This window comes from Varroa jacobsoni, unplaced genomic scaffold, assembly GCF_002532875.2.
Source record: "Varroa jacobsoni isolate VJ856 unplaced genomic scaffold, vjacob_1.0 scaffold_524, whole genome shotgun sequence".
NCBI classification, from domain to species: domain Eukaryota; kingdom Metazoa; phylum Arthropoda; class Arachnida; order Mesostigmata; family Varroidae; genus Varroa; species Varroa jacobsoni.
Window position 1 is genome coordinate 293832 of NW_019213426.1, and position 20848 is coordinate 314679.

Genomic DNA, 20848 nt, shown 5'->3' on the forward strand with positions numbered 1-20848 from the left:
TCCTGGTAGAGGGGGGCAGAAGCCGGTCCTCTCTATAGCAGAACAACAAACTTGTCGTGGCGGACAAAGATGCGTCATTTTGAGAATTTAATCCAAGATCATTTATTATACAATTGTTTTTGTGCTGCACGCATAAGTGTTTCCAACTCATGTATATGTGTCATATATCATAAAAATCGGACAGGTGTCCTCTATATAGCAAAACCATGATATCTCAACGCAAAAATAAACTAAGAAAGCAATTATCCACTTAGTCACAATTCAAAAAATGTGCCAACTATGAAAAAAAAGCGACCTTTCTGCTATCGTTCCTGTTCTGAGTGTAATGTCCTGTGAAAAAAGACGTCATGCCATCGTATTTCGTCTAAAAAGGCAAATGCATTACTAAATAAATTTATCTGCACGTTTTATAAACTGTTGTGCTAGCATAAATAGCTGAAGTGTTTGAAAGAAAACCATACGTCTTTCGATAAATTGATGTACCGGCTTATATAAGCCGATTAATAAAGGACTAGCTGTTTGACAAAACAATTCTGGTATTAGCACATGTGGCCACCGAACACCCCAGATTTGAACATGAATTATCATGTGTGGAGCGAGAATCCTACAAGTTTTGGTATAACAGCGTTAATTCAGTCATTCGTGCTACCAAAAAGCCGTTCAAATGAGTTCAGATTGAAACTGTAATCGCTATGAATGGTGGTGATATTGAATAAGCGTGGCTCTCAGGAATGACGCATTTCAAGCATATAGATACTTCGTTGAAATATCTGTTTTTCCTCAATTACAATCTCAAAATAAAAAAAAAAGCGTAAAGGAGAGGACCAAGTTCGGTACCGTTCCCTGTAAATGTTTGTAAAAAAGCAGTTTCTTACTGTACTGCATTGAGCGTAATAAACGGACCATAGCCAACAAGATCTACAGTGTAAAAATGTTAGCGCTACTTTGGCAAGCACTCGAATTCTGGGTCGGCGTAGAAGCATGATAATGTTTGCCACGTACATTATATTCACGTCAGTTGTCTCACTCCTTTGATGTATGTATTTAAGTCAATAGTGTATTTTAGCACAACATATAATCCAATTGACCTGTCGGTTTGTCTAGGCTACACTTACAGTCACATCATAACTAACATTCGTATCTGCACTAGCAATGAGTAATTGATTTAAGTACTTTATCAAGAGTGGTATATTTTCATACATCATCATTTTAAAGGTTAAATAGTTTTAAATAGGTTAAAAAAAAAAAGCAAAAAATTTAATGAATGAGCTCGTTGGGACTTGATTCACAGTGACAAGCAAAATGCCACTTGCTTCGTCATAATCGAGAAATGATATAGTACCACGTGTAGCGCATGCGCAAGACGCTCGATGCGAGCGGGAAGACTTTTAGCGTCTAAAACGTGCCGGCAAAGAACGTCCTGCAATTCCAATTCCTGCACTACGTGGAAGGAGGGCGAGTAACATGTGTTTGTTCCTCCTCTTTGTTTCTTCGAGTAACTCCTTGAAAAGCGCCATCTCTGCGGAGGAGGGGGACTTTGGTTACGTTCTCTTCTCGTTCAAGAGAAGGGTGTTTAACGCAATCGTGGGAGAATGCACAGGTGTTAAAGGCAGGTGAGGTACGTCGAAGAGGCGTCTCTCTCTGCGCGGCTCTCGCTACCACCGTACGCTCAAAAGGGCGGTATCGTAGCCTCAATTCAATTCGTATTCGAATCGCTGTCGTAGTAATCGCGTTTAGGGGGTGAATACCCGCCCCAATAGCTAACACCAGCCAACGAAGACTGTGCAGTGTGTGCAAAGCTAACGGTGGAATTTATTAGAACTTGCGCAGCGTAGAATCTAGCACGTATAGTGACAACTACGGAAAAGCTTGCCAGGAAAAGTAAGTGCCAGAATCTAAGAACGTGTCCGCTTTCGAACATCACTATTTACCTTGCATTATTAGTAAGTTCAATAGGACACGCTCGCCTAACGATGTGTTCACTGAAAAAAGCACAGTCAAGTCGTAGCTAGCTGCTTTGCAAAAAACAAGACATTGTTACGTTTTTCATTTACCTGGACCTGTTAGTCTTTTAAAGCTAATGTAAAATTAGATACACTCAACCTTCTTGAATGGTCCGCGTATACTCTCCGCGGTAGTTAACAACTAAATACTACTTCATTAAAACGTGTTTAACCAGACAACATTGTATTTCGTCGAAAAAAAAAATGAAATGCGATTAAAAAAAAAAACTATTGTTACAAACACATCAATTTAAGGCTTGGTTAAATTCGCTAATGATACCGTTGATATGCTCAGGATACCATAGGGAGCCCTCATTGGTTAAAGGCATTTGTTAGACAGTCGATTGACATTTTCATGTTTTCGGAAAACGCCGTACTTACTACCCTTAAACGCCGGAGACAATCTAGCTGAAACTTGCGTCTAATTCAAGTTAATTAACATGAGCAGAATCTCACCATTCGTAAGGAAGAACAGATCGCCCCTTATACAATCGCCCGTTTAACTCGAGTAACATAAGGGCAATAACCTTTTATCAGTGACCTTTTTTTTTTTTTTTTTATATACCCACATGTAATTGACAGCTTAATGCTAAGTGCGAGTCATTCAAGTGTCTTTAAAAAGATGGTGAAATCAACGCAGTCAGATAATGTGGGTTCCATGGATGTGTAGTAATGTTTGTCAGAATGAAGTAGTCCCGGGTCTGAGCAAAGACAACGTATCTGCATTATTTGGCCGTTTCGTAATATATGATTGTACATTTTTTTTAATTAGCATTGTTACTCTCCTTCGAGAGTAAAGTTCGATTGATGAGAATAATCGTCAATAAAAAAGCAATTTGTATAGAATGGGCTTACCGATATTGTCCTAAGAGCTAACTAAGGAAAGCTTGCCTCTAGAAAACATATTTCTACCTATCTATCTATATATATAATAATAATTTTTTTACATAATATGCAGGGATTTCTCGTTACTGGCAAAATGATAGAAAACACACATGTCTTTCTTGATAGCTTTACTGTACATTTATAGCAAACAGTGCCGTCTTGAACGGTCGCATTATAGACCACGGTTACAAAATTACAGTTATCGAACGACACCCAAAAATAATATTAACGTAACTTGTCAGCGTTATAACTACGTAGCTTAACGTAAGGCTATAGCATATAGCTAGACAATATCCTCTCGTGTTCTCTAGGACCTGTTTAGTCTGTAGGTTTATATAATTTAGCATGTACGAAAATACGTCATTACCGAAATCTGAAGTTAGCTCATTCAAATTCAAAGGTTTGATCGCAATTTGTATTGATTTCCTCGGTCAGATTTTTCTTACCATTCACGTCTGTTTGTGTATTTCAGTATTGTGTTTACTTATACAGGTACATCGTGTAACAACCCACAAAATCTGGGAAATTCTTGAGGCATCATTTATCAGGTCTTCAAAATGGCTTCAATAGCTGTTTCAGCTGACTCTCGGCGTTGTTGGGCAGTGGCGGTATCAATGGCAATTTACATATTTTTTGCCATGGCTGTACTGAAATCATCCGCAGTTGTTTACGTTGGTTCGATGGAAATGCTCGCGGGCCTCAGCCGTGAGCAGGCATCATGGCCGGCAACACTTGCCCTTATGCTTTCTCAGCTAGCCGGTAAAGATAGTAATTAGATTAGGACGTCAGGTGCAAAATACAAAAGCCTCTTAAAACTTACCTTTACGCTATAACATTCTCAGCGCATGTTTTAATACTATTAATATAGCAATCAATTTTAAAGCCATACCCATGTTCGATAGAAGTGAACACAGGGTTTCAATATGATTTCGGTTAGTGGCTTATCGGCACTAATTCAGTGTACCAATACGTATAAGCACACATGGGTACGTTTGTTGCCTGCAGGTCCTGTATATAGCGTCCTACTGAAGATTGCGAGCGAAAGAACCTGTCTCGTTCTTGGTGCAGCTTTGTGTTCAGCGCCCCTCATTGGTGCTGCCTATATCCATGACATACTCTCTTTATGCGTCCTTGTTGGATTTGTGCATGGTAAGACGTGAAATGGCGACCAGTTAATCTGATCATACTTTATATATATTTTAAAGTTCGAAACTAGTTTATTATAAGTTATTATCTATTGCCATTATAAATCTAAACGAATTCTGTCGAAATTCGGTATATTGCACTAGAAAAGTTAGATAATTTCGAAAATAACAATCTATGGACGGACCATTCATGTTGAAATCCTGATCATAATCTAACCATATTAAATACATTTATTACGATACTATGCGAAATGAGTAACGTAATCAGCACTGTCAATATATATGTTAGGTAACAACTGACTTTTATTAAATGTAGTAGGCTTCAAAAGTTCGCAAATGAAAAGAATTTATCAATTCACCCTATCCCTATATCTATTAGTGCGACATTGTGAAAGCTTCAGACAAGAATATAGCCGCACGGTATACCCACGCAATAGAATTCGTACGAAAAATGAAAATATCATAATCGCTGCATGTGACGCTACGTGCGTAATTTTGTTAAAACCGTTTACTGTCGCTGTCGGTTGAATGATCGCAACCCGTTCCGATAAGCGGATTGTGATCATCCAGTCAATTCATTTGATTCTGTCAGAGTAGAGAGGGACAATGTGGAGTAGTGGAAATTTCTCATTTGGTTTTATCCCGTCTACTTTCCGCTGCCCTGACTATTGCCGAGACGTGATCGTGCTGTACACCATTTCCTTGCTGTTGCTACTGCTGCCAACATTACGGCTGCTGTTCGCCAATAGCGCGATTATCTCGACGAGATACAACAGAGTCCGACTATATGAGTCATATATGGACGGTATCAAGTATAGAGCTCAACGAGAACGCCGACAGGACACTGGGCCGGAGCGAAACTGTTTGTTTCTTGTGGCCACACTTGAGTGTTGATGTGTACAGATGGATGAATGGCGCTATCCTCCAATGACGGTATTCTCCTCGCTTACCTCAGACTGGCCTGGTTGCATCGATGAACGGTGGGGAAGAGATCGAAGAAGATGCGATTACTTGATCATTTTCAATACTGGCATTGAGTTAATGCTAGCTTTCAGACTATTTCTGAAAATTTTCGTTAACAAGTTACGATGGACATTATCAATAACGGTTTTTCTACAATTTCTCAATAAGGTTGTGATATCAGTTTAGAGATCTTTTATTGTATAGGGAAATGTACCAAATGCATTAGTAAACACTACTGGAATGGCTGTGTTTATTAGACCCCAGAGCAACGTGAAGCTCCAGTGCGCGCGGTGTGATCCGTTTTTTTTGAGATCACACTCATTAAACTTATACTTCGTTATTTTCGGTACCCGTTGTAGGAGATTTAGCCTTTTCTCGATAGCCGTCAGAAAAATATATACTGGAAAGGGTTTTTCAACTGAATAAAACTTGAAAAGAGCGATTTCCAACTCAGTCTTTACGGAAGATGGAAAACCTTACACATACAAACGGGCTGTAACATGTTCGGGTTTATACTGGAAGTTTTGAATTAGAGATCAGGATACATAAAGTTTAGCAGATAATGAATTGCAATGGAACAATAAAGACAGAAAAATAAGCTACTTGTTTCAGAGTAACAAAATTGCTGGAATCCAATACGATAACGGATATGGCATTAACGAATGAGATCAATTGTATCAATGGCAAAAAGAGCACGGGGCAAAGCTCGCGAATCAGGTTAGCTATCCATAAAACTATCTCGACAAACGGTAGCGGGGACATTAGCAAATAATAATATTTGTATACACATGGTGCATAGCTAGCTTTTTTTTTTTGTACGCAGAATAGATTGTTTTTCTTTTGTCATCGGGCCTTAGCGTATTTAGTCAATACAGTTGAAAATGCTAAATCCTCTAGCCATGCTACTTCCTAAAGAGCTGCATCGTGGATTAGGTATTAGTCATCCTTAGTACATATCATGTGATTTCTAGCAAAACGGGTTGCTGGAAAAGCTCATTTAGATTCAGTGAGTTTAATTGTCGCTCTATATCAACAAAGAGTAGGAAAAAAGGTAGGATAGATATTTTTTTTGTGAACGCCCAACTTTATATGCAAGTTGCAATCGGTACTTCGTATCATTTGTTAAGGCCTAGCGACTGTTTGAAAGGAAGGCAAATATCGACTTCTTGTTGTAGGAGGTCTGTTCCGCTTACAATCAGACATAAAGGACGAGTTAGACGCCGCTCAATATATCAGTTTTGCCCCTGTATATCGTGAAATACCGAAATTATGGATAGAGACTGATTTTGTGTACTTATTTTAGTTCTGTATCTTCTATTTACCAATGAGTATTTACCCCCGGAACAATTCGGCGCCGTCGATTTTTGTCAAATAACTTAATTAGGTTTAAGGCTTTGAATAAACGACGTTAGAGCGTTTGTTTCATCTTAGAGGCTCTATAAACTGTATTTCCCATTATTATTTATTATCAATTTATAAGGCAAAATGGCCATGTTTACTAGAAAACTCTTGCCAAACTTATCATCAATAAGTCGACAGGAATAATTATCTAATAAACTGGCAGATCTAGCCTATGAACTAGTCAAGCATTTTGTTATTTTTATGTTAAATTGGGTGGATAGTTTATCACGATAAGTATCGTAAGCAACTGAAAAAGCAGTTCCTGTCTTGCTTCCAGCTATGTAAAGTAGACTATAGCTGACAGATTCGTTTAATTTTCAATTTTTACGGCGATGTATTTAGAGATGACACACAAGTTCACTGTGTATGTTATTACGTACGTTTTCTTTCGGCAGCTGTCAAGATTAGAGATGCCCGTGATATTACCGATAGCACACACCACAGCAACAAACACAAGGAGTAAATGTTTGTATGCTATGCGGACAAAGGATAGTATAGTATGGGTGCCACGGATAAAAGCGACGGTTAATATAAGTGCATAAATGATAAACAACAGCTTGCGCATTATACTGTGTTGCCGGAAAGGTTCTCGTCTATCGGTTTGATTCTCGTGTGGATTCGCATTGCTCGACTAGAGCCTTGCAGAGTCACGTTAACTGGTCCAATAGTGTTCATTACGTACTAAATACAAATGTGTCTAGAGCTACTTGAAACTCGGATAATTAGGGACACAAGAATGTGCTTCAAAACCATCAAAAAACCATAAAAGTGTCAAGGACGTGAACTCTTTGCAACTAATAATTCCTTTAAATGCAGTGGCTTGGAGAAATGCATGCAACGACCATTTCAACACCGAATGGGGTACTTTTTGTGATCATAATGCGTCTATTGATACAATTTTCAATGGCTGGCTTACTATACAGACCCTCAGTGACTCTATAGCGGGACATTAAAACGAACAAATAGCCTTGAGCCGACTGAATTTAAATTTGAATGTTTGTAGAATATTTTCATTACCTAAGGGCTATCCATTTACTAACGGAATTAAAGAACTGTCGTTTTACATTATTATTAAATGATGCTAAAAATTTAGGTTTGGGATGTGCCTGTAGCGAAGTGATTCCATTTGTCGTTCTTATGCGACATTTCCAACGTTATCGTGGCACCGTTATTTCGGCGATGTACATAATCACTGCTGTATCCGGATTCCTTATGCCTGTCCTGTATGAATATGTTCGCCAAGAGTGGGGCTTCCGAATCTGTCTTCTTGTGATGGGTGAGCGAACCTTTAAGAGTTAATTTCTATAATTTAACTAGTTATAATTGGCTTACTGCACTGTCGTTCTGATGAGCATGATAAGCGTCCGCATTGGATTTAAGGTGTTTACATTTCTTTTGTATCGTTAGAAAAAAACTCTCAAATCCGATGTTTTTCATACTTATGATGACCACTGTGTACTTGCACACCCGCGATCTGTGGTTGCGATGCAAAGATAAAACTCATGTTTAGGCTGAATCATTTTATTACTTGAATGAGACCTCCTCAATATATATATATATATATATATATATATTTAATGTTATCATTTACCCCCTCTAATGGTTGCAGGTAGTTTAAACGTTGGAATGTTATGTGGGTGCATCGTGGTTAGTCGGATGCCCCTAGTCGCACCTGTGGATGGCAGTTCTCAATCTCCCTCCTCGAACACACTTGCTACTTCGTCTGCGCCAAAACTGCTCAGTGACGTGAGCCTGAGCACCGACAGCTATCTTGTCGGCAGCATCCTGATTAACAAAAGCCAGCAGGTATTCATCCCACATTGACGATCCTTGTTTGCTTGCGATCACGATATCCGTGTGTTACCTAACCCACTTCGATATTCCGTCAAGCAAGGTGACCTTTGCTTTATCAAACTTGGTATGGCCCCCGACGTCCGCCTGTAGAAATCGCCGCATTGGCAGCTACTTTTTTGTCATCTAATGTCCAACGCGTCCGCAACGAGCGTTAGGCATCAGGTCAACAGTTAGTATTTTGCGGTTAGTCGAAAAAACTGTGGCAGTCCGTGTGCGACCCTTCCAACGACGTCTGTGTTGCACTCATTAGTAGGAACGCTCGAGGGAGAGAAGAGGAGAGAACTGGTTGACGCATTGGCGTCGCGGGATCTTCTTCCTTTTAAGCGTCACACTGTCATTATCGCTTCCGCCTTTTTGCATACTCGAAACGACAGGTTTTTTAATGTACTTTGTCCCATGCATCGGGTCAAACACATAATTGACACAAAACATAAAAACGATAAGCCGCTTAGCAGACACAGTGATTAGGCTTACGTGTTTCAAAAAATATATTTAGGGAATTTGGTTTTCAGCCGGGTTCTTACTGTTCTTGCAGATATTATATGAAAAAGATGATTTACTCAATGTCCCATTTTTGCTAGTAAAAGCTATAATAACTAAGCAATGGGTATTAGTATCCTGTGAAGCTATCTGCGTGACTAAAGCGCGCCGCAATTAGTAAACGTGCCGGGTACCTCTAGGAATTTATTTTACATGTTACTCAAATTAAGCCCTAATGATTTAATTTAACAGCTTTGCGAATATTAGTTTTCCTTATGTACAACCAAGCGAAGGTGGTAATTCGCAGAACAGACGCGAATGTTTTGTCCATTTAGTTCTCAACCATTAAACACATGCTATTTAGTTGACACCTCCTATCATCATTGAATTTGTATGATTTCGCTTAAAACTGTGATCGAGTCTCTTACAAAACTGAAAAAACGGATATCGGCGCCGAAATCATGTACAAGCCTAGCATGCGCTTATTATGACCCTCGTAAAGTGAAGTGGCCCTGGCACCAATCACAAAGTTCGCAAATTATTTCACCTGTTTTGCAGAACAGTCGCACAGGCTCGTTCGTCGACGTCGACTCGCTCCGAGAGAAAACCCCTCTCGTGCAACAGCAGCAGCGAATGCGGCGAGGTTTATTACGACCATTTAATCATCACGCGTCATGTTCCTTTGCGACGATCCCCTCGAGTAAACCTGGAGTGATGTCCTTCACTTTTCTGCACATTACTATCTCCAGGTGCTCATTCTAACTGTATTATTCTACTATATTACTCTAATTTATCCTACTTTCATAGTATTCAACAAGAATAGCATTTCGAAGCCTTGGGACTTTTTAAAACTCAATACGACAGGCTGAAGGGCCGTCGGAAACAATTATCCGTATGATGCGCATATTGTGCCGTGCCTATGGCAGATCATGTCGCATCGACTTCCAAATCTTATATATTCTTGGCTGAATTCGACACAGAATAAAATCGTACGAATGTTCAGCCTTGAGTTTAAAACAAAACTACTTCTTTCTCTATAGAGGACGTATACTACCTTAAGGTATTCCAGCTCACACTGGATATTCTTAACACGACTTGTACCCTAATTCCAGTGTCTAACTCTAGCTACAGTTAAATAAAATGGTTGATCAAGGCGCAGAAATAAGCTGTGCGGTTGCAAACCTAAGCTAACTGGGATACTTTATATTTGCTTCTGTCTGGGTTTCAATAGAGCGGCAACGATTTTTGCTCTAGCAGTCTTTCTGCTGATCCTCTTGGATTATTCGGCAGACCGGCACCTTGAGCCTGTTCAAGGCGTTTTCCTTCTGACCGTGTTTACCATTGGTGACCTCCTGTCGCGAATCCTTTCCGGTTCACTTGTAGATCTACAAATCGTGTCACCAAGTCTACTAATGTCTGCGACATTTCTGATACAAGGACTGGCCTACTTCATGCTTGTCTATGTCGACTTGTACGGGGCTCTCTTAATCGCCTCATTTTTAGTAGGCCTGACCGGCGGCTGCCGGAATATTTTAGCAACCGTCATGGTAACGGAGGAATGTGAAGATGCTTCTCTAGCTCTAAGCCTCGGCCTAATGAATTTTGTTACCGGAGTTGCAATTGTTGTTCAGCCGGCACTTATCGGTAAGTCTGATTTTCATTTTGGCCTTTAAAAACAATAAAACAATTTCCAGGATGTAGTTAAAAGGTTGATTGATGAAATGGGAGTCAAGAACAAGGTAAGTAATTGTAGAAAATTTGTATATTGTTATATTTGGCTGTACTACTTGAAACTGCGTACCTTTGAGTATTTCTAATCTTTAAACTATGCAGGTAGAAAAAAAAAGTATATATATATATATGGAGAGAGAAAGAAAGAGACAGAGAGAGCTCAGTGAACTTCTCAGTGTTCACGTATAGAATCCAGGTCACTGAGTAGTTTTCTTAAAGTAAAAAAACAACTACAAGTACGTGAAGACTGATCCCGGCTGCAGTTTTGGCAGTTGGATACGGCTTTGCATTGCCATACAGTAACACCACCGTATACGTGAATTTCTATCACACTTGTCCACCAATCCCTTTAGGAAATTTTCATGAAAGTCAGTCGTTATATTATTGGATAATACTTTATAATAAAGACGTTATAGCAAAACAACTAACGTGTTTAAACTAGACGTCAGCCTATATTTCAATAAATGCGCCGAGTTTTACGTCCTGCACTGCCATTAAGCATTATTCAATATAACTGGCTCCTAGCAAAATGTGAAGCGCATCTACGGTTTCCAACCTATATCATTACGTTTCCCTAAGATGAGAAGGCAAACACGTTACCCACTGCACCACCACGGGAACAATAGGACTGAACTGAAAGTCTCTTCTTTCGTAAGCCACAGATTGGCTAGGTCTTTCTGAGAGATATACACAGAGTGACTCATTAGCAAAAGAATGAGTTCGGTGAATGTCCTGTTGACGATGATTTTGCAGCTTAGATATACAGGATCACGTGTGCTTACATGTTTTTGCAACTTTAGTCGAAGTTTTTCATTAATTTTTTAATGTAATTATAAAAGGCACGCTGGGGACTACCAGTTTTAAGGTTAATTCTTCGACATTTTTACTGCCAGTTTTTCTCCACTTAAATCCGCTACATTTACGTTGTACTGTGCGTTAACTCAAGGCACATGAGCTTCATAATTTTACAAGTTTTCAATGAAGTGCAGCCTTTAGGTAGTAAATTAACTTATTGTGACAAAATCCATGCTACCAATTTAGCCTGCCCTCTGATTTGATTTTCTCAATAAACATAATTTCAATGATATCACAGTTTAAAATCGCGCAAAGTTTATATCAAATAGCTAAGAAGCAAAAATATATTAGCATGTAGAACAGCCATATCCATTTCTTTGCTGTAAAGGTTAAAGTAAATTATCATAGAAGATCTAGCAAATATGTAGTTTTAATACTACGGGAGACCTTCGTATACATCTTTATTGTTTTATGGATAAATAAAATGGAGGGAATTTTAAGTGACGAAATCACGTTACCATATTGAGGTCGTCTTGTTTTTCAATTTTTAGGTTACGTACGTGATACCCTGGGCACATACGAACCCCTTTTGCTAGGCTTTGGGATTGTCAACTGTTCGCTGTCGTCTACATGGCTGCTTACCGTTGTCTGCAATTGTCGGCGAAAACGTCTTAGTGAATTCGTTTAGACTGGCAACTTTCTACTAGCATATAAAATAGATGTGCTGTTTACAAGTAATACTATCAACACATTATATAATAGATATGCCCAATAAAACCCAATTTACCCTTCTGACAGTATTGGTAAGGCTTTGAAACCAGTTAACCTTTGCCGCACGGTGTCTTGCATTAAACACTGAACTCATTTATGACTTTGTGTTTAATGCTTTTTCTGCGAGGCAAGCGATCAAAAGATGATATAATCATATTCCTCAATATCTACAGATAGTAAAATTAGATATTGTGTGAAAATCCAAAATCTTCTTCCAGCAAAGCCTTTGCCCTTGTTCACTTGGATGGCATCATGCGCAGTAGTAGACGTTTATAATCAAAAAACACTGTTGATGCACCCGCATTAAGATGAGGGTGGACAAAGCATTCCAATGGGCACAGCCGTTTGTACATGACGGCTAGCCATCTTTACATATATGCGTCATTTGTGCCAGTAAACGTCCCTTTAGTTAATGGCCGTACGTATAATTCTAAAATGAATCTGCGGCATGTTATAGCGAAAGTAAAGACTTAATAAAAAGTTTGTGGCATTTCAACAATTCAACTGATCATTAGAGTCACCTAAAACAGAAAATCATCTTGAAAGACCTCGTTACTCTTTTTTAGTTTCAACTACAAAGTTTCTTTCCCACCGAGAACAAACCGAAGGCCTTGTCGCAGATGGTGATGCGAAAGAACGTACGAATTGAATATGGGGAGCATCAAACAGAATGATCTCATAGCCCAGGACACCTTTTTTTTTTCATTACAAACGAACAAGTAAACTCATGATGAACAAATTTTTCTAGTATTACATTAATACTTGATTTTCCCTTAAGTATCTTTAAAACAAAGAGCTGTGTTATTCTCTGGGACTTACCTTAATTCTCCAAGAATTTTATACATAATAATAAATAAATGCAAGTTACCAAAAATTTTAAATCTGCGAACTACTTGGTAGATATCGTATTGGTCTTTGCTAGTAATGTCGAGCTCGAGAAAATCTCGCGTCGAAAAACAGCTCTTTTCTATTTTTATATCGAAGTACTAGGTTTACGATCCCACTCATATTGAGGCAAAATCACTGAGATTTTAAAATTGATGTCCTCGTTGAATTACGGCAATGATAAAATTAACTGTTTAGAAGATCGATATTGTGAAGGGTAGATGTGTTGAAGCCACAGTACCTTCAATGGCGTTACTTGCTGGTTGGCGCACGAATGATTTAGAAAGTGTAGGAGGTTGCAATGCAGTATTGTAACAATAGCAACGAGATATCGAAGCTGAAAAGTATGACTTGCTGGCTTTCTTCTGACAATCGCTTTCTCATGTGATTGAAATCAACAAGACTCGATACTGTGTAATATTTGCCGAAAATTGTTCACCATAGACTCATATAAAAATGCATGTATTTCCATTTTATATCTGACACCATCTCAAACTTTTCTTACCATAGCAAAAAAATCATAGAGTCGATACGCTTCATCAAATTTGCAATACGATGATTACAGTCGTAGATCAAATTTTCCGAATTACCTTATATATCTAAATAGAAAACACGGCAGGATTACATTTCAGTAATATATATATATATATATTTTTTCGAAATTTTTTACATTCGCTTGTTTCTATAATACAAAGATAACACAAAGTATATTACATGATAACCTACTTCTTCTTTAGAATCACATCACTATACGGCACATTACTACAACTGTCGTGAAGTCTCGTGATCGACTGAATTTTTGTGCTGAAAATGACATCATTACGTTTATTAAATTTAATGCGGTGTAACTTACGTATATTCCCAGTGGAAAAGTTTTCATTACAATATATATTAACAACTTATTCTCAAATGTCCGGTTGCTTACACAACTCATACTTAGCACTCAGATACGCAATTTGTTTCCATCTTTTGGTATTTTAAAACAATGTAGTTATAATAGTAATAGAAATTTCAAGGTTTAATGCATCTCTTTGAGCAAATATTGGAGTTAGGTAAGAAAAGAACTATCGAAAAGCGAGTGGACATTTTTTGCATTAGGTTATATGTAACACGGCTTCAAATGTCTTAATTCAGTTAATACTTACTCAGGCGCATAGTCGCTCCTAAGTTGCCTAATGAGTCCCTGCAAATATTGAGCCCACATCTGTAACTCTGGAGGCTTTCCGGGTGCTTCGAGTCGCAGCCAGGCCGTTGGTAACATTGAACCTACCGTTTCTGCTCTTTCTGCTGCGTCTTTATGCAGTAACGTACACTGCAACGCAAATAAAAGGTATCTGAAAAGAGCCGAAGCAATAGAAAGAAATATATGAGGTAAGAAGAATGTTAGAACTGCTTTGATACTTTTTGAACTTCTTCTTAGGAACGCTATTAATAATAGTGCTCAATGAACTATGCAAATAATTGCAAATGCCACGTCTGTGAACTATTCAATAATAAAAAGGGTGCAACTTTAGCGATCATTAAAGCAGACCCTGTTGCATACTACACGAGGCGTCGAATAAAAGTAAATTTTCTTGAATACATTTTTCTGCATCTTTCAACGTGAATGTGTCTGACGGACGTGTTTATTCGATGTAATTACCATTCGCTTCAAGCGCAGCTTTAATCAGAGGTTAAAAACACCATCTAAACATTTCAATCTACATTTTTAAGTGCCTTTATAATAACGATTATGACTGATCTTGTTGTACCAAGAGACGCAGTCAATCTCGCCTTACTTGTGTAGCGGTCCTGCGGATTTAAGTCCGGACCATTAAGCGAACATACGCATTTGTTCCAACGGAGGCTAACAAGCTCGATCAGATAGTGTACCCTGCACTAATTCCCTTGTGCAAGTAAGTATGCCAGATGCAGTGTGTGTTACTGAAAGATATATGGAAACGCTATTTGACGCAGTAATTCACCACCGCATCACAGCTTTTAGAAAATACGAATAAATGTTTTAATTATTCAATGTGCCATCTTGAAATATGTATCAGCATGATCACTTTTTCACCGGACACGAAATTCGAAACGTGCACACTGGCTACAAATCTAGTTTATCCGTAGTTAGTTTATCCGCCATTTTCTACTAAACTAGCAATCGTCTTTATACGTAATTTCTTATTGTCAAATAATATTTAAGAATCTAAAACGGAGACAGCGTACTGCTGCTTCTGCTGTTCCTGAAAGAATCTAGGTGCAAATGACATAACTAAAAATTCATCCCTTTACTGTTCTCAAAAGTTTCTAGCTGGCCCGGACACCTAACATTTAGCCGGCAAAATTAGGCGGTAAAGCGCACATCAAGAGATCAGGGTCATCAAAAAGGCACATTTGCATTCTTCGTATTAGTTATAAAGTCTTCACGCTGGTATTTACGCCTGTTGTGTTTATCTGGTTCTGGTATATGACAGCCTGTTTCTACCTCGTCAATGTTTACGTGGGTAGCGTGAAAAACAACGCTATAAAGTTTCAATTGTAAGTGACTGAATATGTTGATAATTATGGTAGGGATTCGTCTAACGCTACGACATTGGATAAAAGTTAATTATCAGTTATATTCTGAAAAACAATCTTTTGCTCCTTCGCGATATGAATGTATATTTTAGTTTTAGAAGATACAGGTTTTTTCTAGTATGGAAGACAATAGATGGACGCATGTTTGCTGCAACAGACCTCCTGCTAAAATTGGTTCCGGACCATCGGTGCTGTTCTGCCTCTAACAAAGTTGTGTTACGACTGAATTCTCTACATACACTACTTACCTATTGAGCAGTCCCATAATAGCAAGTTCTTTTAAAGGCTTCTCAGATATAATTCCGTGCCAGGACAGAATATTTTGCAGCAGTTTCACCGCATTCCAAAACTGTCGATGGAAAAATTGGCTTGCTGGGCTTAAAGGATTGTCCACGACTTCCTTGGTCGCCATTGGAATGAATACGTCTTCCTGAAGCGCGGTTTGTAGTTTAACGTAGACTTTGCCTAATAACGTAGCAAGAGGTTTTGATTTTCGTCCAAATGGGTAGTCATCTGCTAGTTTCCTTATGCATCGTACAAGATTTCTTGTTTCACTTGCCGACATGGGATCCCATACTCGTTCAACATACTGACTCAACTGCAAGTAGCACAGAATAGATCACTTGGGTAGGTGATTTAGTTGTATATTACATGTGCCATATAACCAGAAGCACACAACTACACCAATACTCACACGCAGTTATAAAATGATGGAACGAAGCTAATCATTTATATAAGTAGAATCTATGGATTTAATATATGAAAGCTAGCTATAATTAATAGCGTTTTTTAAGCTAAGTCTTTAGCACTCTCAAACAGGTATATCTTATCCGCTGTTTATACAGCGATCGGATGCTTTTGTAGTCTTCGTGAAACAACATGTATAGTCGTTCCCTACTAGATATTTCTACATTTTACAAAACACAAACTTACCTTTGGTAAAACCGCTCGTTCTACCACCTTAGGAATGATACTAAAATCACTTTCGTCTTTATCTTCAACTTTCTGTCCGTAAAACAGCAGTTCCTTGTACCATTCATACTTCTCAATCGCTTCTGGGTTTTCTAGCGGGTTCCATGCTAACATCTCCAATCGGACAAACGGTATAACTAACTTGAGCACACAAATTGGAATGTAAGCCTCCTGGTACGATTCGTTGAAATATAGTTTCCAGTTTTCGAATTGGTTTAACACGATCTTTAACTGACTGAAATCATCGTGAACATCATCAAACACGTGCGAACCATCAGCAAGAACCTGCTCGCGGTGTGAGGCCAGTTGTCGTCGTTCTGTTTCAGCTTCTTCATCATCTGACGACACTCCCTCATTGTGTTTGGCGACACCACTGGTTTGCCGCGCAGTTTTCCGGCGCACCCGCCGACCTTCCCGCTCTCTAGCACGCTTCTTAGCTGCTGAGTCAACTAGAAAAGGGTAATTTATTTTAATATATCGTGTTGTTAGGTGTGTAATTGCAAGCATACCAATGAGAATTCTAAAAGGGTTTGAATCTAACTGTCCGTTTGCCAGGCCACCGAAAGATGTGCCTGGAAAAAAGCACAAATTTGATTTGCCTGAAACTCGTCGAAAATTCGTTTATGTATTAACGTTAACATGAAAAGTAAAAGGCATAATATTAAGCAAAGATGATTTCTTTTTCTCAGTAAAACCGAGGACGATTTGGCTACATAGCGTACGCCCGTCTTTTTAATAACAAAAAACTTCCTGAGCGACACAGATATAGGAAAATATACAATAAGCCAAGAAATAATTGGCCAAGGAGAACTAGTAATACTAACTCTATTTTAAGTCTACTTACTGCAGAATTCTCATAAATATACACATATATATATATATATATATATATATATAGATTCTTACTAATTGCTCCTGGCCGGACCTCTTCCGCTTGATCTTTAACATCTTGTCGCCTTCTGTCCATCCTTTTTTCCGCCCGTTGGGCTAACGCACTCAATAGACGGCCTTCAAGCGCGTTTATAATAGGCATTTTCGAATCAAAACACTCGATAAGGTCCATCGAGTAAGTTCTCATCTCCTGATAAAAACGGAACGCCTTCTCGAGGCGGGGCATCTCTTTTTCTAATCGCTGGATAGTCTCAACGCAAACCGTCAATTCAGTATCTGTACTTGATCGTTGCCTTTGAGAACGTTCCATAATCTCCTGCACCGTTTCCAAACGATTCCGTACTCGATCCACAATAGAAGTGATGGTCATATTTGATTTATCCGTAGGGATGTGGACGGGAGGTAGTGCACTTACGCGATCTCTATCCTCCGGATTCGGGGACGGTGAACGCGAAAAGTCTTGTGCGCTCGACTACCATAACAACCACCAGCCATAAAAAAAATAAGAACACCATGGTATTTTTATAGATATCATGCATAGAGCAAGATGCTTTAGGCAATACTTGCCTAGCAATATAATATCAGAGCACTACCAAATGGTACAGTAAACCTCCAAGTCGTAATATGGACAATATAATAAAGATGCATAGTATGTATCGGAAGTCGTGAAAAATTTACAGTCCTACTGACTATTGGTGTAATAACTAGTATTTTACACCAAACATACCAGGGTGGCTACGCCTTTTCGTATTTGCTCTTTTTCCCATCGGTCTGTCTCGTCAGGATTGTTGTCATCTGGAGCTGCTGCTCCCGCTCGAGATCCACTTAGCGCCTGTCTCATCATATCATCACGTTTTCCTGAGCGAATATCACTGAAGTTCACTCGACCCTCTTCACCTACACTGTCATCATCATCATCTTCGCTGTAATGGAGGGTCGCCCAAACGAAAACAACAACGAGGTTTATGTTACGAAAATTTGAAGTTGTTTCTTTTTTGCACTTAGGGATGGTTCGTTTCTGGCCAACACAATAAACTATATGTAAGCTATTCGGCTATATACTTACTAATGTGATTTGATTACATGCTTTTAAGCTATATAACTGATAGTAGCATGAGTAAACGCTGAAGTATATGCGACAGCTTACGTGACATTTGCCTTGTAAGCGAGTTAATTACTCGCGTATGGTATAGCATTTGCAAGAATTACGTCATTGTAACTGATTTCCCCAATGCCGATAGGCGTTACCGAGATAGATATAATTTGAGCTTTAATAACATCCTGCAATGACTAGATTTTTGTACGGAATAGAACACAAAATAAAACTTAAAATGCTTTTTTAACGTCTCTATTGAATGCATAGGATATGCATTGAAACCTATTTACGAACCTGCCGTCGCGAAGACGTCTACCTTCCGATAAGGGATTATTGTTATTTTGACTGAAATTATCATTTGAATTGTTGTGCTCCTTTAACGGTATGAATTCGTCCGCGCCTCGTCGGCCTGCTGCCGCTTGTTGACGTTGTTTCTTAAGAGCAAAAATTGTGGCCGCATCCGGTATAGCCCCTCGTTCAAAAACCTTTGATACACGATCCCGGTTAGGGCGCGGTCCCGTTCCAGTACGTTGCCGGCCATTAAAAGATTCTCCATCGCTTCCTCCGCTCTCTGCATCGCGTTCATAAATATCAGTTTTCATTTCTGCTTTGACGCTTTCCAGTTCTTCTGAGTTTAACACCTTAAAATCAGTATTCTGAGAAAGAAAAGATCAGGTACAATAAGATAAAAAGCATGAGCTCAAACAAGTCTGGTTTAAATTCATTTAAAACATGACGGAAATAAATGTGTAGCTCGATTTTTTGATTGTTCAACATTGTTATCGCGGAAGCGTTTGACTCACCTTAACACGTATGTCGATGTCACTGGTTGAAAGCGGGATCTCCCTGACAATCATGCTTCCGGCCGGGGTTCCCGAGCCTTCATCGCGCCCGTCAGCGTCAGAACTCTGAACCATCGCTGACAGCTGTCCATCTAATGGATTCTGATCTTGTTCATTGTTTTTGCTGTCATCTTTCCGTTTACGTTCTTTACGCTCCTTTTCTAATTCCTTTGCGATTCGCCGTGAGTAGCTGGACTTTTTTACCTTGAAAACTTCTCCGCCTTCAGCCTCTTCATCGCCGACTCCAAAGCTTCAGTTAAACAAAAAGCGGTTATTTTGATATATCCTAAAATTTTTGGAACGCGGGAAGTTCAAAAAAGAAATTGAAGATAAATTTAGCTTCCATTTACCTGAGTAGTGTCTTGGTATTACTGGCTCGATCATCTTTGTCCTTTTCCTTTTTACGTTCCTCACGGGTCTTTAAAAGGCAATCATGAGACTCTTCATCCTCGCTGTCAGAGTGAGCCAACCTTTGGCGGACTTTGCGGTTTGGCTTTCGGAACATAGACATGGCGTTCCTGCTGTCAAGAAAAAGGCTACAGTTTATTCTCAAAATAATAAAATATACCTTGTGGTTCTAAGCACAATGCTGATCTATTTTTTTAATGAATGTATCAATTGATCTTCATAAATAATTATATATTGGCAATACTTGGTATCCATTTGAATAACAATACCCAGCGAAAGCGCATGAAAAGTAAATACGTTATATCTGTGTAAGAAATTCGCAGCGTTTCATTATAATTATCATTAGATCGTATTCCTCGAAAACACCAAAATTGCGCATCGATTTGACGTGACACCATAAGTCACCCGTAATTATTTTCTTATGTAATATCGTCAATATCGTTAAATCAATCAGCACTCTAGAAGCAGTGCACCATTGAGTGATAAACCTACGAAAAGTATTACATCCTGGAGAACCATTCTGTGAATAGTGTGGCTGTGGTATAGCTGACTTGAAATTTTATTGCAATAATAAAGCCTTGCAAAAAAATAATGTTATTTAAAAATAGTAAATAATTACTAAACAAGTAATCATTTTAGTAACTAATTTGCGCGCGCCATAAAATAAAATGAATCGACGCATACAAATAATAACGATACACTTATGAAATCGCGAATTGATCCCAGTTGGGAGTGAGCGAGATAAACCTGCAGGAAGCGATTGTAGAAAATTGGTATTGGACACAAATTAGACACCTTTATATGTAATCTGAGCGTTCGTAACGAAATACATATCTATGTTCTCTAAAGCATCATCACTAGAAATTTTATCTGGACACATAGCTGTGCTATAGGCAGCAGCCGGAGTTATACATTTAGTTCTGCGCCGTGGCCCCTATCGTTGAGGCCAGCTCACAAAACGATGAGTATATAATTGTTGTATTGCATACTAACCTAAGAACGGCAAAACAGTCAATATATCCAATCGGCGACAGCGAACAAACACAGTTTTCACAGGGCCGCCATTTTGGGCGAGCTGCGACTGTTGATTCATAACTCCACTCTCGAGGATATTTCCGATTATTAAAGGCTATTTGACGGAACGCTGTGTTTTGGTTTCGGTTAGAC

The 20848-nt window shown here is 38.9% G+C and overlaps 2 protein-coding genes across 4 annotated transcripts; one reads left to right on the forward strand and one right to left on the reverse strand.

Annotated features, from left to right (window-relative positions):
* Positions 1-1584: 1584 nt before the first annotated feature.
* Positions 1585-13765, forward strand: LOC111261145 (monocarboxylate transporter 2). Of its 2 annotated transcripts, XM_022834419.2 has the most exons (8): positions 1585-1881; positions 3361-3647; positions 3894-4037; positions 7491-7673; positions 8007-8203; positions 9290-9480; positions 9963-10375; positions 11809-13765. In XM_022834419.2, exons 2-8 carry the CDS (start codon positions 3446-3448, stop codon positions 11943-11945), a joined length of 1467 nt encoding a protein of 488 aa, XP_022690154.1. In that variant the 5' UTR covers positions 1585-1881; positions 3361-3445; the 3' UTR covers positions 11946-13765. The 2 variants fall into 2 exon arrangements, with proteins under 2 accessions (XP_022690154.1, XP_022690155.1); XM_022834420.2 differs by lacking the exons at positions 1585-1881; positions 3361-3647; positions 3894-4037 and adding an exon at positions 4053-5013.
* Positions 13535-20780, reverse strand: LOC111261144 (PAX3- and PAX7-binding protein 1). 2 transcript variants are annotated; one of them, XM_022834417.2, is made up of 10 exons: positions 20675-20780; positions 19624-19791; positions 19235-19523; positions 18726-19087; positions 18063-18258; positions 17351-17807; positions 16406-16893; positions 15721-16070; positions 14059-14247; positions 13535-13717 (listed from the first exon to the last, which is right to left on the reverse strand). In XM_022834417.2, exons 2-10 carry the CDS (start codon positions 19782-19784, stop codon positions 13636-13638), a joined length of 2574 nt encoding a protein of 857 aa, XP_022690152.1. In that variant the 5' UTR covers positions 19785-19791; positions 20675-20780; the 3' UTR covers positions 13535-13635. The 2 variants fall into 2 exon arrangements, with proteins under 2 accessions (XP_022690152.1, XP_022690151.1); XM_022834416.2 differs by having other exon boundaries at positions 19624-19794; positions 20675-20771.
* Positions 20781-20848: the final 68 nt, after the last annotated feature.

Coding starts and splice junctions, on each gene's coding strand:
- LOC111261145 (XM_022834419.2), top strand. CDS start 3,446: ATGGCTTCAATAGCTGTTTCAGCTGACTCTCGGCGTTGTTGGGCAGTG. Junction 7,674..8,006: donor AATCTGTCTTCTTGTGATGG/GTGAGCGAACCT, acceptor TAATGGTTGCAG/GTAGTTTAAACGTTGGAATG. Junction 10,376..11,808: donor TGTTCAGCCGGCACTTATCG/GTAAGTCTGATT, acceptor TTCAATTTTTAG/GTTACGTACGTGATACCCTG.
- LOC111261144 (XM_022834417.2), bottom strand. CDS start 19,784: ATGTCTATGTTCCGAAAGCCAAACCGCAAAGTCCGCCAAAGGTTGGCT. Junction 19,524..19,623: donor AATACCAAGACACTACTCAG/GTAAATGGAAGC, acceptor GTTTAACTGAAG/CTTTGGAGTCGGCGATGAAG. Junction 16,894..17,350: donor GGTCCGGCCAGGAGCAATTA/GTAAGAATCTAT, acceptor ACCCTTTTCTAG/TTGACTCAGCAGCTAAGAAG.